Below are 15046 nucleotides of genomic sequence, written 5' to 3' on the forward strand. Positions count from 1 at the left end.
GATGATCATGATCACACGATCGTGTTCCTGTAACTCTGCTTTCACACCAATCAACATTAGAGTTCTATGCTCATTTAACAATTTCAACTCTTCCTCCTCCTCAGACCTGGATGACCCAGTGATCACGGTGCATCAGAGTGTAGGGGAGTCAAAGGAGCACTTTTATTTTGAGAGGACGGTCTTCCTGCGCTGCGTGGCGAACTCCAACCCCCCGGTGCTGTACACGTGGAGGAGGGGCCGCGAGGCGCTGTCTCAGGGGTCCGACTCCGGCGTGGAGATCTACGAGCCCTTCTTCACACAGGTGAGGAACTCGGCTTCGGCCGCATGTCCTCATCAGGTCCGAGGACCGTCTCCGCTCCTTCGTTCACTCCTCTGCAGTACAGATTCACCCGGTGCGGGTCTGAGGAACATCTGACTTCATGCTCACAGGCAGAACCAATCAGAGCCAGTTTGAACTGGTTTCCATCAGATACAGCCAGTTTAAACCTGTCAGAACACATTTAAATGGGTTAAAAACCAATCAGAACCAGTTCATACCAGTCAGAACCAGTTTAAACTGGTCCGAACACATATAAATGGGTTTAAATCAAATCAGAAGCAGTTCACACCAGTCAGGACCAATTTAAACCAGTCGGAACACATTTAAACTGGTTCACCGGTTTAAACGCGGTGGTAGACGTCTCCAAACGCCGTGGATTCCAACTGATGTCAGAAACAAACATGGACACCAACAGAAATACACGAGGCCATGTGATAACGCATATTAAAACACAGTCGACTGTGAAGCCTTCAGCTCGTCCTCGTACCACCTCCCATCACTGCTCATAGACATGAGGAACTTATTTCCTCCTCCTCCTCCTCCTCCTCCTCCTCCTCCTCCATAGCCAAAACATTGGCTTCCGTTTTTGCACAAACATCCCATTTAAATGTCATCTAATCTCATCTCATCTGCCCGTGAGCTGGGAGGAAGCTCGGAGGCTGCCAGAGGAGATAAGAGGGAGTGTTTTTGGCAGACAGGAGCAGAAAGAAGAAGGAAAACAAGGAGGAGCAGGTGGAGAATGGAGGAGGAGGAGCAGGTGGAGAATGGAGGAGGAGGAGCAGGAGGAGAATGGAGGAGGAGGAGCAGGAGGAGGAGGAGGAGGAGGAGCAGGTGGAGAATTGAGGAGGAGGAGCAGGAGGAGAATGGAGGAGGAGGAGCAGGAGGAGAATGGTGGAGGAGGAGCAGGAGGAGAATGGTGGAGGAGGAGCAGGAGGAGGAGGAGCAGGAGGAGAGTGGAGGAGGAGGAGCAGGAGCACGTGGAGAATGGAGGAAGAGGAGGAGCAGGAGGAGAATGGAGGAGGAGGAGCAGGTGGAGAATGGAGGAGGAGGAGCAGGTGGAGAATGGAGGAGGAGGAGCAGGAGGAGAATGGAGGAGGAGGAGCAGGTGGAGAATGGAGGAGGAGGAGCAGGTGGAGAGTGAGAATTAATTTTTCATTAACGTGAAGGTGCAGCATGTAAAATGTGAGTAATACCTCCCCTGCGCATTAGGTGGCAGCACTGGCCTCTACCTGTAGTTAGTTAGTTAGTTAGTTCTTTACTAGGTGAGTGACTGAATGAGTTACTTAGTTGGTTAGTTACTTAGAGAGTTAGTTAATCAGGGTTAGTTAGTTAGTCAGTCAGTCAGTCAGTCAAAGGGTGAGTTAGTTAGCACAGGGAGAAGCACAAACTGAGCTCGGGAATCGAACCGGAGGATTCAGCGTGAGGCTTGGTGACGCTCACTGGTAGTTTATTGATGTTTAATTTGTTTTGTTTGTTTTTCCCAATTTTTTCAGGGAGAAACGAAGATCCTGAAGCTGAAGAATCTCCGACCGCAGGACTACGCAGACTACACCTGCAGCGCCTCCGTCAGGAGTGTTTGTGGAATCACAGACAAGAACGCACACTTCAGTCTGAGCAACAGGACGGGTACACACACACACACACACACACACACACACACACACACACACACACACACACACACACTAAACTAAAGCTTGTTCTTGTTAAAACTCCAAAATCACGCTTCAGCTTTCCTATTGGTGGAAAAAAGGAACCACATGAGCCAATCAGAACGTTGTCTGGTAATCTGTGTGTGACGTTTCCATGAAGAGGGTGAGGTTGTGTTTTCACTGCCTCCTGCTGGACAATAGGAGAAACAACCAACCATGACAGTGTCAGTGTGATGAGGTTTTGTGTGTTTTTAAAGTTTACTTGTAACATCTGTGTGTGAAACCTGAATGATTGTAAATAGTTGTAGAAAATGGGGTGAGTGGAGAACTTTACTGATTGAGTTCACGATCAGTCATAATAACTTTACTAAATGTGTTTTTGTCACGTACGCAGGATTTGAAAAAAACAAGTACAGGGTTGATACCCAAATCAGCAGAACCAGAAATGAACTTTGAAAAGATCATACATGATAACACTTGAATTATCAGAGAGCAGAAACGCCATCAAGACAAGTTTGACCTTCACATGTCGGCTAAAACAGTAAGAATGAAGAAGGAGAAGATGAATGCCGAACAAACCAAATAAAAGCACATTTCCTGTTTCAAAGAAATAAAAACAAAAAGAACAAAGAAATAAATCACCGCTAGAATGAAATATTCTAAATATCAGTGATAAAATTATAATTTTTACACAGAACTTTAAACCTGGGGTGGAAACCAATCCACTCAGATCACTTAAATCACTTTTCCAAAGCATCATTTTTAACAGTTTTTAACTAAACTATAAAATATGACTTCATCACAGTAGGTTTCTACCCTGAAAAAAAAACAAATATCTTTTCACCATCTGTGTCATCATTCTGATGTAATATCTCTGTGCTGGTTTATAAAAGAGAGAGTTGTAGAAACATAGTTTTTATACTTCAATTGTTAACATTTGATTTTCATTTATTTGTTTATTTAAGTTAAGAGGAAAAAAAAATTCTGACCTGCTGAATATTTTACAATAACTCTGGGGGTTTTGGTGTTTTTTATTGGTGTGTGTGTGTGTGTGTGTGTGTGTGTGTGTGTGTGTGTGTGTGTGTGTGTGTGTGTGTGTGTGTGTGTGTGTGTGTGAGTCATGAATAAATGATGTCTGACCTGTACAGTGGATCCCCGCCGCTCCGACCCGGGGGCTGATGGGATTTACATGATGTCAGCTGAATAGAGGGCCACTCAGCTATTTTTACCTCCTCATCGTGATTTCTTCATTCAGCTGCTTCTTCTTGCACACGCACACACACACACACACACACACACACACACACACACACACACACACACACACACACACACACACACACACACACACACACACACTTACACACACTTTTATCCCTCGGTGCCACAATTTCAGTCCAGGGCAACAAAAGTCTGTCAGGCCTTATTTACACGACCTTCCAAGTGAAAACGCATCGTTCTTCTGTTTTCATATCAGAGTCGTTTTGTATTTAGTCGACGTTCTGAAAACGAAACCTTACACACGGAAAAGGCAGAATGGTTTTCCCTCTGGGCCGCTGGTGTGTGCCGTTTGATAAAAACGCCCACAAATGCACACAGAGAGAACAGGATGATGAATATTGAAGCTCCTTTGTCTCTTCGTCGGTTTGGTCCACTCAGTATCGATTGTTTGTGGGAAGTGAAACGTGTCTCGACATGTAATCCAGATTAAAGTTACTCTACCAGAATCCACCCGGGGAAACGCAAACATTTAGGACGCAGTTTTAGTTGTTCATCTGTTTCTGAAGGAAATTCTTCTTGACATGTATTTCCTACATTAATATTTTTGCGGCGCTTCCCCGGGTTTGTGGACTTCTTAAACATCCCAAACTCCTGAAGATTCCCAAGGCGTCGTGTCACAAGATCCCGTTTGTCCACCGGATCGCTCCAGATCTCGATTCACACTGGGGAAACGATTATTGATCAGTTTCACTACATTCCAGACTTTTCTCAAGGCTTCAAGACTCTTTCTTTGAGAAAGTCTGAATTTTTTTTCACCCTGAATCGGTCAAATGTTGATATTCTGGCCGAAGCTGCCATCTTTGATATCCCAGAATCCCTTGCGGCAGGTTTCCCAAGATGGCGTCTGTCAGCGAAACATAAACACAGTTTGATGGCTACAAATTCGACTTTTGTGTGATTCGATTTGGGGAACTGCAGGTTGGAAATTTGTGGAAATGAGTCGTAATGATATATATATATATATATATATATTTTTTTTTTTTTTAAGATTTGTAATACACAAAAACACAAAACGAAAAGTGATCCATATCATTTACTTATTCATAAATTTGTAAAACTAAAGTCTGGTCTCTGTGGTGTTACATGATTATCTCCCATTGTTATATCGTTATAAATATATCAGTTCTTCCAGTTTATGGTTGACATATGTCGTTATCCTCTCCATCTGGTAAATGTACATTGTTATGTCCATCCAGGTATTAGTAGTAGGTCTCTGTCCTGCCATTTCCTCATGATAGCCTTTTCCCAGCAACCAGCAATATATTCAATAAACATTTGTTCCGTTTCAGCCCATCCTTGTGGCAGAAGAAAAGAATATTTTAAAGATTTATATTTTTTTCCTGGTAGAGTCACTTTAAATGTGGACTTTATTAAAGAGGTGTTGTTAAATTCAAGCGTGAGCAGCACACACTGCATTCATTGTTATGAATGAATCTCCTCGTTCATGAGCAGAAACATTCACTACGGTCTTGATGCGCATGTGCAGCAGCAACGTTTCAGAAAAGTTCTCTTTTCCTCGTTTCCACGGAGACGGAGTCCAAGTGTTTTCAAAAAGTTAAATATTCAGTGACTCTGAGCACCGTTGTTGTGTAAACGGATCCCCGAATATGCAATGAAAGTTTTACCCTTGAAAACATTGTCGTGTAAACGAGGCCTAAAAGTGTGACTTCCTAAAAACCACCAGCAGGTGGCGACTGAGGTCAAAGGTCAACAGATCATGAAGATAATCGAACAATAAACTCACAATAAGTGTTTTTTTTTTTTATCCCCCCCCCCAGCTCCTCCTTCTATCAAGCTGCACCTGGACGACCCCCTGGTGGTGAACCCCGGGGAGACAGTCACTCTCGTGTGCGTGGCGTCGGGCGGAGACCCTCCCCCGACGCTGACGTGGCTCAAGCCGGGAGGGGAGGAGCTCCCCAAGAGGAGCGTCATCAACGGCGGCACGCTGACGATCCCCGCGGTGACTGTGGAGGACGGCGGCGTCTACTGCTGCATGGCGACCAACAACGTGGGAAACCCCGCCAAGAAAACCACCACCATCCTCGTCAGAGGTACGGCAGGAATTCAGGGTTCTGGGGCTTTGAGGGTTTTGATGTTTCTGAGGGTTTAAGGATTCTGAGGGTTTTCGGGGGTTGAGGCTTCTGGAGTTTCTGATGGTTTAAGGGTTTTGGGGGAACTGCGGGTCCTGCAGGGTTTGAGGGTGCTGAGCCTTCTGGCTTTTGATCATTTTACAGGGGTCATATTCTGCAAAATTCACTTTCTAAAGGTTCTCCAACAGTACTAATCGTCCCCAGAGGTGAAGACAGTCTGTCCTCTCTCTCCCCGGCTTGTTTCAGGTTTTAAAAAGTGTGTTGCTCCAACCAGCCAATCAGAAATCAAACCCTATATAGTGTCATCGGGGGTTCAGCCAATCCCAATCAAGGTAGGCTCTCCCTTTGACTCCTCCCACAATTAGGCAGCTCTGCTCTGGCACATGGCACCACGAGAGGAAGTACTTCCTCCTCTTCCCAAGATGGGCATGTGTGGGTGGAGCCAGTCCAGTTCACACAGACACAGCAGATTCTGAATGCAGCTCCTATGATCCAATATTTAAATGGAGGAAAATCAAGGAGGTGCTAGAAACTTAGAATACTGAAGGTTTCTGCACCGACCAGACCAGGAGGAGGTATGACGCCTTTAAGCAGAAGTGGGCATTCCTAGTCCAGCAGGTCCACAGTTCTCTGGTCCTGTAAGTTCTGAAAGTGTGCACTGTTCTTAGTTCTCCTAAAGGTTCTGAAGGTCCTGCGAGTCTGAGTATTATATCCCCTTGGAGTTTTGTCCTGGGATATTAGGCATTGAATGGTCTTGAGAGTCCTTAAGGTCTCTCAGGTCTCAGTCTCAATATCCTAAGAGTTCTACTGACATGTCTGTAGGGGATGTGCGTCACTCTCAGGCTCTCTGGACATTCAGCACCTTTAGGACATCAAGAACTCTGCGTGTCTTTAGAGTCCCCAGAGATCCTGGTTCTGCAGAGGGTTCTAAGGGTGCTGGGAGTCCCAAAGGGTTTAGGATATCAGAGTTCTTCCAGTCTTGAGAACCCTAAGGGCTTGTTCAACATTGTTGAAACAATCTTGCGGGTCGACGTGGAGTAGAGAGGAAGACTCATTGATATCTGGTCTGAAGACTTTATATCACAGGTGTTTGTGGCTACCCATTAGCCATGAGCTAACTAGCCTGGCCACCACGTGTTAAAGGGGCGGGACTTCCTTTTTCGGTCCGGACCAATCAATGAGCCGTGTTTCTTCTTTGTCTCCTCTCTGGTCAGTGTTTGTTTCAGGCGACAGCGCCTCCAAATGTACAGCTGTTGTAGTTGCTTGACATTTTCCAGACGGTTTGATCCGGACACTAAAGTGAATCTGAACGAACCAAATGAATGGGGGGGGGGGGGGGGGGGGGGATTCTTGGCTCCGCCCACCTCCTTCCCAAGTGAGCCGAGTCCCGGACTGTTAGAATGTGAAAAGCTCCTGAGACGGCTTAACAGGTGACCAACAGGTACACAGAGTCCTCGTCTTCACACTAAATAATCACACACGCTAACCTTCTTTTTCAGCAAATCCTGCAAAGTGGACTGTCCTCTTGTTACAGACAGTGGACTGTCCTCTTTTTACAGAAAGTGGACTGTCCTCTTGTTATGGACAGTGGACTGTCCTCTTGTTACAGAAAGTGGACTGTCCTCTTGTTACAGGCAGTGGACTGTCCTCTTTTTACAGAAAGTGGACTGTCCTCTTGTTACAGGCAGTGGACTGTCCTCTTGTTACAGAAAGTGGACTGTCCTCTTTTTACAGAAAGTGGACTGTCCTCTTGTTACAGGCAGTGGACTGTCCTCTTGTTATGGACAGTGGACTGTCCTCTTGTTACGGACAGTGGACTGTCCTCTTGTTACAGGCAGTGGACTGTCCTCTTGTTATGGACAGTGGACTGTCCTCTTGTTACAGGCAGTGGACTGTCCTCTTGTTACAGACCATGGACTGTCCTCTTGTTACGGACAGTGGACTGTCCTCTTGTTACGGACAGTGGACTGTCCTCTTGTTACAGGCAATGGACTGTCCTCTTGTTACAGACTGTGTTATACTGTTTGGCTGCATTGTTGCTCCACTTTGAGCAATGAGTCTCTCACACATTAAACTGTATACTGACAAGCCTGGAGCTCAGCGTGTGTGTGTGTGTGTGTGTGTGTGTGTGTGTGTGTGTGTGTGTGTGTGTGTGTGTGTGTGTGTGTGTGTGTGTGTGTGTGTGCAGCTTCATCCACCTCCAGTTATGTAACAGACCTTTTACTGACGCAGTAAAACTCGCAGCGTTTTGTTCTCAGGCGTTCTCGCTTTAATCTTAATGAACACGGACAATCAGCTGTATGCCGCACGAACCGCAGCTATTTATACGCGCACACACACACACACACACACACACACACACACACACACACACACACACACACACACACACACACAGATATCGGGGGTTGAACTTGTGACCCGGAGCAGTCTCGTGCCGCAGTCTGACTGTACTTAACCAAACATCAGAAGCTTCTTCAGTTTCCACACTTCACGGTGAAAAAAAATAAAATTAAAAAAAGCAGATTTTTCACGAGATTTAAGACTTGATTGGAGGTTGTTTTTTTTTCCTCCCAGAAAAACTTTCCATAAATCTATTGAAAAAACCAGTTGTGAGTAAACTGTTCCCCCACACAGTTATATTGAGGATGTGAGGAGGAGGAGGAGGAGGAGATCTTCCTCACTGGAAGATGTTGACGACATCCAGCTGACATGTTCAAACCTCCATCAGGTTGCGCTATGAGGAGTTACGTAAAGCCGATGTCCAGATGTTTCCAGATGTTGCCCAGTGGTTTTCGGAGGGGGGGGGGGGGGGGGGGGGGATCACTGACCAGGCTCAGTCATGTGTCGGGTGAATCTTCTCCTAACATCTCTGACATTCAGCAGAAACCGCTGCAGATGTTGAATAATTCTTCAGACCAGCTGCGACTCACAAAGGTCATAGCGAGCGGTTTGCCTCCTTCGGTCTCCACGGCGCCGCCGCTGCCGCCACGGCGGCACGGACGAGAGGCTGTTGGATAATTCATGGGCCCTGATGCTTCCTCACCGCTGTGCTGTGACTGCAAATCGTCCTCACGGAGGAGCACTGCGATGCTTTCCGTTCAACAGGAAGTCCTCATGTGCTCACGTTATCACACCTCAGGTGAAATGACTTTAACCGGCAGTGTTTTGGCCGCTCTACTGTCGTCGGAGGTTGTCAGCTGGGCCGACTCGGCCCGCCGCGGAGAACTAATCCTCCAAATGCGGCTTAATTATTACTGAAGCCATTTGTTGGCGCTAATCCTTCATTTCCTGCCTCCATCAGTCCGCCAACCAGTGAAGGGGTCACATGTAACGCTGACTTTCAGTGCCATCCAGATGTCATGCGTTCACTTATTCTGCTCTCGACCAATCAGGCGTCTTCCTGGGAACCAATCAGATGTCACCCTGACACAGTTCATGGTCGACCACCTTCATTATAGGGTGTCACTTTCTGACCAGGCTGTGGCGAGTTCAGCTCATCTACCATCCTTTTATAAACTTCCTCATGAGGAGCAGATGGATTTTAGAGTTGTCCCGTACGCAAAGAAAATATATTCTAGAATATATTTAATTTCAATATAGTGAAATATTCAGTATTCAGATTTATTGGTTAATTGAAGCGATTTCATGAAGCTAATGTCTGCCTTGGCATTACAACCTGATTCGGAATCATAATTAACTAATAAAAAAAAAAACAAGCACGCATCTAAAAAAATCTGTTGTAAATATATGGAATTATGTATTGTATTAATATATTACAATATAATGAAAACTACATGAGGAATTGTCGCTTTTCAAAGAAACGCGAGTACATGACTCCAGCTTTAGCCTCACTCCACCAGCTTCCTGTCTCTGTTAGAATCACCTTTAAGATTTTATCATTTATTGGTTTTTAAGGTATTTAATGGCACCTTCTTATTCATCTGAGCTTCCACACGTTCATACTCCTGTTTTATCGTTGAGGTCGGCAAATCCGATGATCCCTGATGTTCCAAGATCCAGACTAAAACTCTATTCACTGGTTTTCTTGGTTTTCTCAGGGATCCCGTCACCTTTGTAGTTACAGTTACATCTCAAGTGTAACTGGAGTACCTGTCGATTCCAACACTAGTTCGAAATTTAAGCTCGTCTTTACAACTCGGGTCCAGTTTTTACGATTTTCTGACATTTTAGAGACCAAACCACTGATCCATTCATCCAGAACATAATTAATTCATCTAGAAAAAGATGAATTTGTCCTGGGAATAGATGAATTGTTAGACGTGCCATGAGTAAAAGGTTGAGATGAGAACATGTCCCTAGTATAGTTCCCTCTGGGAACTCGCTGTAATACCTGTGTTTTAAACATTTATTGCTCTTTGTTCTATCCCTCGGTTAAAATTTTAATGCACAAACTATTCTGATGTACAGAGATGTTTGTTTACGGACGACACCACTAATCCGCTCATCCAGGAAATACAGACTGTTGATTTAAACCCAGAGATTGTGTTACGGAGAGGAACTATAGTGGCCCGCGACAAGAACCCTGTGGGACACCACAAGACCACAGTGACATTGATTAGAAGGTTGAAGACAGTTTGTCACCGCAGATCGTCTTTTATTCCTCGCCGTCAGTCAGCAGACGCTCTCGTGTTGAACATGTGAGTACTTGGTGTGTGGAGAGTACTGAGAGTGTGAGTAATCCGGACCTCTGAGCAGCAGCTGTATGAGTCTCAGCTGATTCAAGGTGATGTTTGTCCTGCTGTTGAACAAACTGCTCGTGCAGAACGGTGGAGCCAAAGTGGACGACGCGCTGCAGCTGCTTCCAACACCTCGTCCCCTCGCTTTGAAACATACGGGCCGACTCTGGTCATGAGTTACACTACATCTCTCATCCATCACAGATTTACTAGAATGTGTTTTTTTTTTACCGGAGGACCTCCGGCTTTCTTCACTTCTAACAGGCATTGTTCATATCCACCCTTCAGAAGGCACTCAATGAATACTGTAAAGTGGAGAATGTTAAGATGACAGACTTTTTTTAAGGGTTTTTCCTGCTTTGGGGAGAGTGGGCGTGTCCACTGTCATGGGCCAGCCAATGAGATGAGAGTGTCTTCAAATTTATAAGAGAATCTGAGCAAAACATAAATAAAAAATGAGATCAAATTAAAAAGAACCTCCTCCTGTCGTCCTCAGGCCTCCGTAAAGGTCGCTTCTGGATCACACCCGACCCGTACCACAATGACGACCACATCCAGATCGGCCGCGAGGTGAAGATCAGCTGTCAGGTGGAGGCCACGCCCCCCGAGGAGCTGCAGTTTGACTGGCTGAAGAACGGGCGCCCGCTGCGCAGCTCGGAGCGAATGGTGATCACGCACGGAGATGGCGAGGCGGCGCCGGGAACCACCCACCTCGACATCATCGACCTCAAGTTCACCGACTTCGGCACCTACACCTGCGCCTCCTCGCTGAGGAGCGGCGGGAGCCCCGAGATCAGCATCGACGTCAACATCTCCTCCACCACAGGTGAGGCTGTAGCACCTCCTCCTCTGGGTGCAGATCCGGACTCGGACAGAGGGGGCGCTGCCCTGCTCAGTTGTCGCGTGTCGTGCAGGGGTCATGTTGTGCTCCTCCTCCCTCCCGGCTGCGTGAGGACGGCGGCACAACTTCTCCTTCAGACGGACGTCATGTGAGCAGCAGCCGCAGGACTTCCTGTCAGAGCGTGACCTTGGTGGTCTGTCGGGGGGGGCTCATTCAGAGTCATTCACACACACACACACACACACACACACACACACACACACACACACACACACAGATGAGCTGCAGCCTCCTGATCGACTAAAATTTGATTTATCGATGCATTTTGTCTCCACGGTACAAAACAGTCGTTACACAACCAATCATCACAAATCATCCACACAGAAAGTAAACTCTCTAAAGCAGGAGTGTGAAACATCCAGCCTGCGGGATGTGTGTAAAAAATGTCAAGAAGACATGAAGTGGACATTTTTCTTTTTCTCACGGCTGTGATTCCTAACTCGTCCTCTGCAGTCGCAGCGTTTCACTGACAACAAAATACTGCCACAGTGGAAACCAGCAAGCTGCATTAACTTAAAGTCAATGCAGGAATCATCAGGAATTTATTTTAGAAATCATGAATGAATGTGAACATTGTCAGTGAATCCAAATACTTGGTGCAGCTTGATTGTTAAAGTGAAAGCTGATGAAAGAACTCGGGAATGTTTCTGTGTGAGAGCAGCTGCTGGCTTCTGATAGGTCCTCCTCACACTGTCAGCCAATCAAATGTGTCCCCATAGGTGGACATAGGACTCCTCTATCAGCCAATCAGCTGCTGACTCTGGTTACCATGGTGATTACAGAGTGACGCAGACAGACTCCGGACAGAGTGTAAAATATAACGTTGAAAAATATAAAATTCAAGTTTCCTGTGTCTGCTCCTGGGTTGTACTTTTCTTCCTCTGGTACTGGATTCTACATTTCTGTAGCTAGATGAAGCTCTACTTGTCGGTTTCTGTTATTTGATTCTACTTTCCGGTTTCTGCTACATGATTTTACTTTGATGTCTGTTGTATTAGGTTCTACTCTGCTGTATCTCGTACTGGATCCTACTTTGTGTGTCTGACCTGCTGACATCTCTCCTCGCCGCAGTTCCTCCGGAGCTCACCGTCCCTAGAGGGCGCTCTCACCTCATCGTCCAGGAGGGGGACACGGTGGATCTCCAGTGTCTGGTGTCGGGGAAACCCAAACCCATCATCCTGTGGTCACGAGTGGAGGAGAGCGGGGCTGCGGCGGCGGCGGCGGCGGTGGCGCTGCCGATGCCGGATGGCTCGTTGCAGACGGAGAGCTACGACGGCGTCCTGAGGATCCACAACGTGAGCCGGGACATGAGTGGAACGTACCGCTGCCAGACCAGCCAGTACAACGGATTCAACGTGAAGCCGCGAGAGGCCCTCATACAGCTGGTGGTGCAGTGTGGGTAACACACACACACACACACACACACACACACACACACACACACACACACACACACACACACACACACACACACACACACACACACACACACACACACACACACACACACACACACACACACACACTTCTTCATCTGTTCTAATGGGTTAACAGTGAGGGATTCTTTAAATCCTGGTGCAGACAGGTGTGGGGGGGGTTTGTACCGGTCCGTTTCAAGTTGTTCTAATTCAGATGAAAGAGCTCCTCTACGGCCTGATATCATTGCGCTCACTTGTCTGTTGCGTGGAGGACACAGACGCTCTCTGCTCGTGGCTCCTCGCCGTTCTCCTGTAAACACTGCGGCTGCCAGACCGGAGGAAGGCCGAGCTGCGGGAGTCTGTTCAAATCCCGACAACAGTTGGCATCGTATCAGCCAAAGGAGAGAAGCTAAAAATAATAACTTCTCAAATATCCCGAAGACAAAACCGTCAGCAGCCTCATGCACCGTTCAGAACCGTCAGTGGCGCTTCAAATGCACCGTGCAGTGTTTTTAATGAGGCTGCCGCCCTGTGAACACGTTCTGCTTCATTTCATTGATGAGGTCTCCTCCTCCAGATCTTCCGTTGTGGCTTCGGCTCAGGACGCCTCTGTGATCCCAACTGTGACTCTGAACATCGTTTAAACATCAGTTAAAGCCTGAAGAAGGTCTCTCCTCCACTTATGTGTCAGATCTGAAAGCGTCTGCTTCCTCTTTGACTTTGGACGTTGTTCTGCAGCTTCTCATGAAAAAGCTTGGTCTGATTCCTTTGTGTTTCGACTGTGTTTATCAGTTTACTACTGATGCTTCAGCTGTTTCTGTGGTGTTTCAGCCCGGTTCATCTGTGTCTTTTTCTCTCGGTGGGAGCTGAAGCTGCCGTATTTTTTTCTTTCTGCTGAGAAGCACTTTTTAAAATGCAGCGTTTCTTTCCCCCTCTTCTGTAAATTTGCTGTTTTCACTAAGCAGATTAACGTGCGTCAGATTACAGGTGGATTACTGCCAGAGAAGAAGAACGACATCCGAGCAGCTCAGATTTGCCGAGCGAGCGTGAAGCTGCTGACGAGCAGCGAGCCACTTCAGACAGAAACCAGCAGAGTCGCCTCAGAAATCTCCCCGGTGTCGTTCCGCGTGTCAGCGCGGCCTTACTGTGACGGCCACGCAGGCTAATGCATGCTACATGCTAACAGAGGCCACATGCTAATGGAGGACAGTAACTCTGAAAAGCCTCGGAGCCACATGTGAACTGAGCCGATCGTGTTTCTTTGGACTGTGACGATAATCTGACGAGTTTCTGGTCCTCTTAAAGGATTAAAAGACGACAGTGATGCAGACAAAAAAAAGAAAAATTGCTGAATGACGACAGCAGCTGGTCTATAAAACACACACACACACACACACACACACACACACACACACACACACACACACACAGTGATTGATGTACAGTCTTGCACCGTCCATCTGCTGCCAGTCAGCAGTGGTATTCAATGTGGAGCCGGCCTCCTCTGGGGGGCGCCAGAGAGTCTCGGCAGGATAATTCAGAGGCTCAGGGTGATGCTTTTTCCCACCTTGAGCAGAAATCCTAATAAACAGAAAGCTGAATTCACTGGTTTCACAGAGGTTTCAGCCTGTTTGGATACAGAAAAACCAGAAACCAGAAGCAGCAGCTTCACTCGGGGTTTCTTTATTTGTCAGGTCTGACGGGATTCACTCGGCTTTACGATCCACTGACGCTCACGTAAAGGCTCAAAATGTTGAGTCATTATATGACACAGCAAGTTCTGGTTTAAAAACCTGAAACTGAAGACATAAGCCTCCCAAGACCAGAGACTTTAGACTTTTCCTGACAGACTTACATTTTATTCAGATGACTTGAGATTAATCTTGCAAGACTAGAGTCCTGCTCAAGGACAATTTTCTGAGAGACTGAAGACATAAGATTTCTCCTTGTCGTTAAGTTCTTCGAGGCCTGAGACGTACAGACTCGAGTTTGGTCTTTGCAGACCTAAATCTTGTCCTGGAAGACAGGACGGGTCCTAGTAGAAAAAAGGTCATTTGCCACTGTCTTCCTGCTGATGGTTTGATTTGTCTCGCCTCGTCCCGCAGTCCCGCCCGTCGTGGAGCCGGTCTACACGGAAGTCCGTCAGGCACTCGGCCGCGCTTTCAGCCTCACCTGCCGCCTCCTGCGAGCCCACCCGGCCCGCCTGCTGCGCTACGAGTGGAAGCTGGGCTCCCGCCTGCTGACGGTGGGTCAGTTCAGCGAGGAGAAGGACGACACCAGCTACCAGGTCCGAGCCCTGAACCGGGAGGGCTACGGCGAGTACACCTGTGACATCACCAACGAGGCCGGCGCCGGGCGCTGCACATTCCTGGTCACAGGTGAGGCAGGATGAGAAGGTGCGTTTTAATAGTCTGGGTGAAACCCAACAATTCTTCAGAAAGCGGAGACTTGGTCTCGGACAGTTTCCATTGCAAGGCCTCTGTGATGGAAGAGGTAGAAACCCAAGGACTGTTGTGTTTAGTCGAGTTAATCAGAGGTCTGTGAGTTTCCTCGTGGGGCCGAAGCCTTTGTGAATAACGCGCAGAAGTCATTTGTACTCAGGCGGCTTCCCTGTGGGAGGAGGAACCTTCAGCCTCTGGTACCTGTGGAGCGAAACCTCTGATCTGTGTGTGTGCAGGTGTCCCA

General features: G+C 47.2%; 1 protein-coding gene across 2 annotated transcripts in view; it reads left to right on the forward strand.

Annotated features, from left to right (window-relative positions):
* mdga2a (MAM domain containing glycosylphosphatidylinositol anchor 2a) overlaps positions 1 to 15046 on the forward strand; it is a 33373-nt gene that overhangs the window by 13815 nt on the left and 4512 nt on the right. For both annotated transcript variants that reach the window (XR_013936014.1, XM_080480434.1), the window contains exons 4-9: positions 105 to 301; positions 1813 to 1945; positions 5031 to 5303; positions 10539 to 10868; positions 12015 to 12338; positions 14467 to 14739. Coding sequence is in view for 1 of the 2 variants with exons in the window: in XM_080480434.1 (XP_080336560.1) it covers positions 105 to 301; positions 1813 to 1945; positions 5031 to 5303; positions 10539 to 10868; positions 12015 to 12338; positions 14467 to 14739 (1530 nt within the window). In the remaining variant the exon portion in view is untranslated. The remainder of the gene's footprint in view (positions 1 to 104; positions 302 to 1812; positions 1946 to 5030; positions 5304 to 10538; positions 10869 to 12014; positions 12339 to 14466; positions 14740 to 15046) is intronic.

Source organism: Lipophrys pholis (genome assembly GCF_963383615.2).
Source record: "Lipophrys pholis genome assembly, chromosome: 14".
Classification (NCBI taxonomy): Eukaryota; Metazoa; Chordata; class Actinopteri; order Blenniiformes; family Blenniidae; genus Lipophrys; species Lipophrys pholis.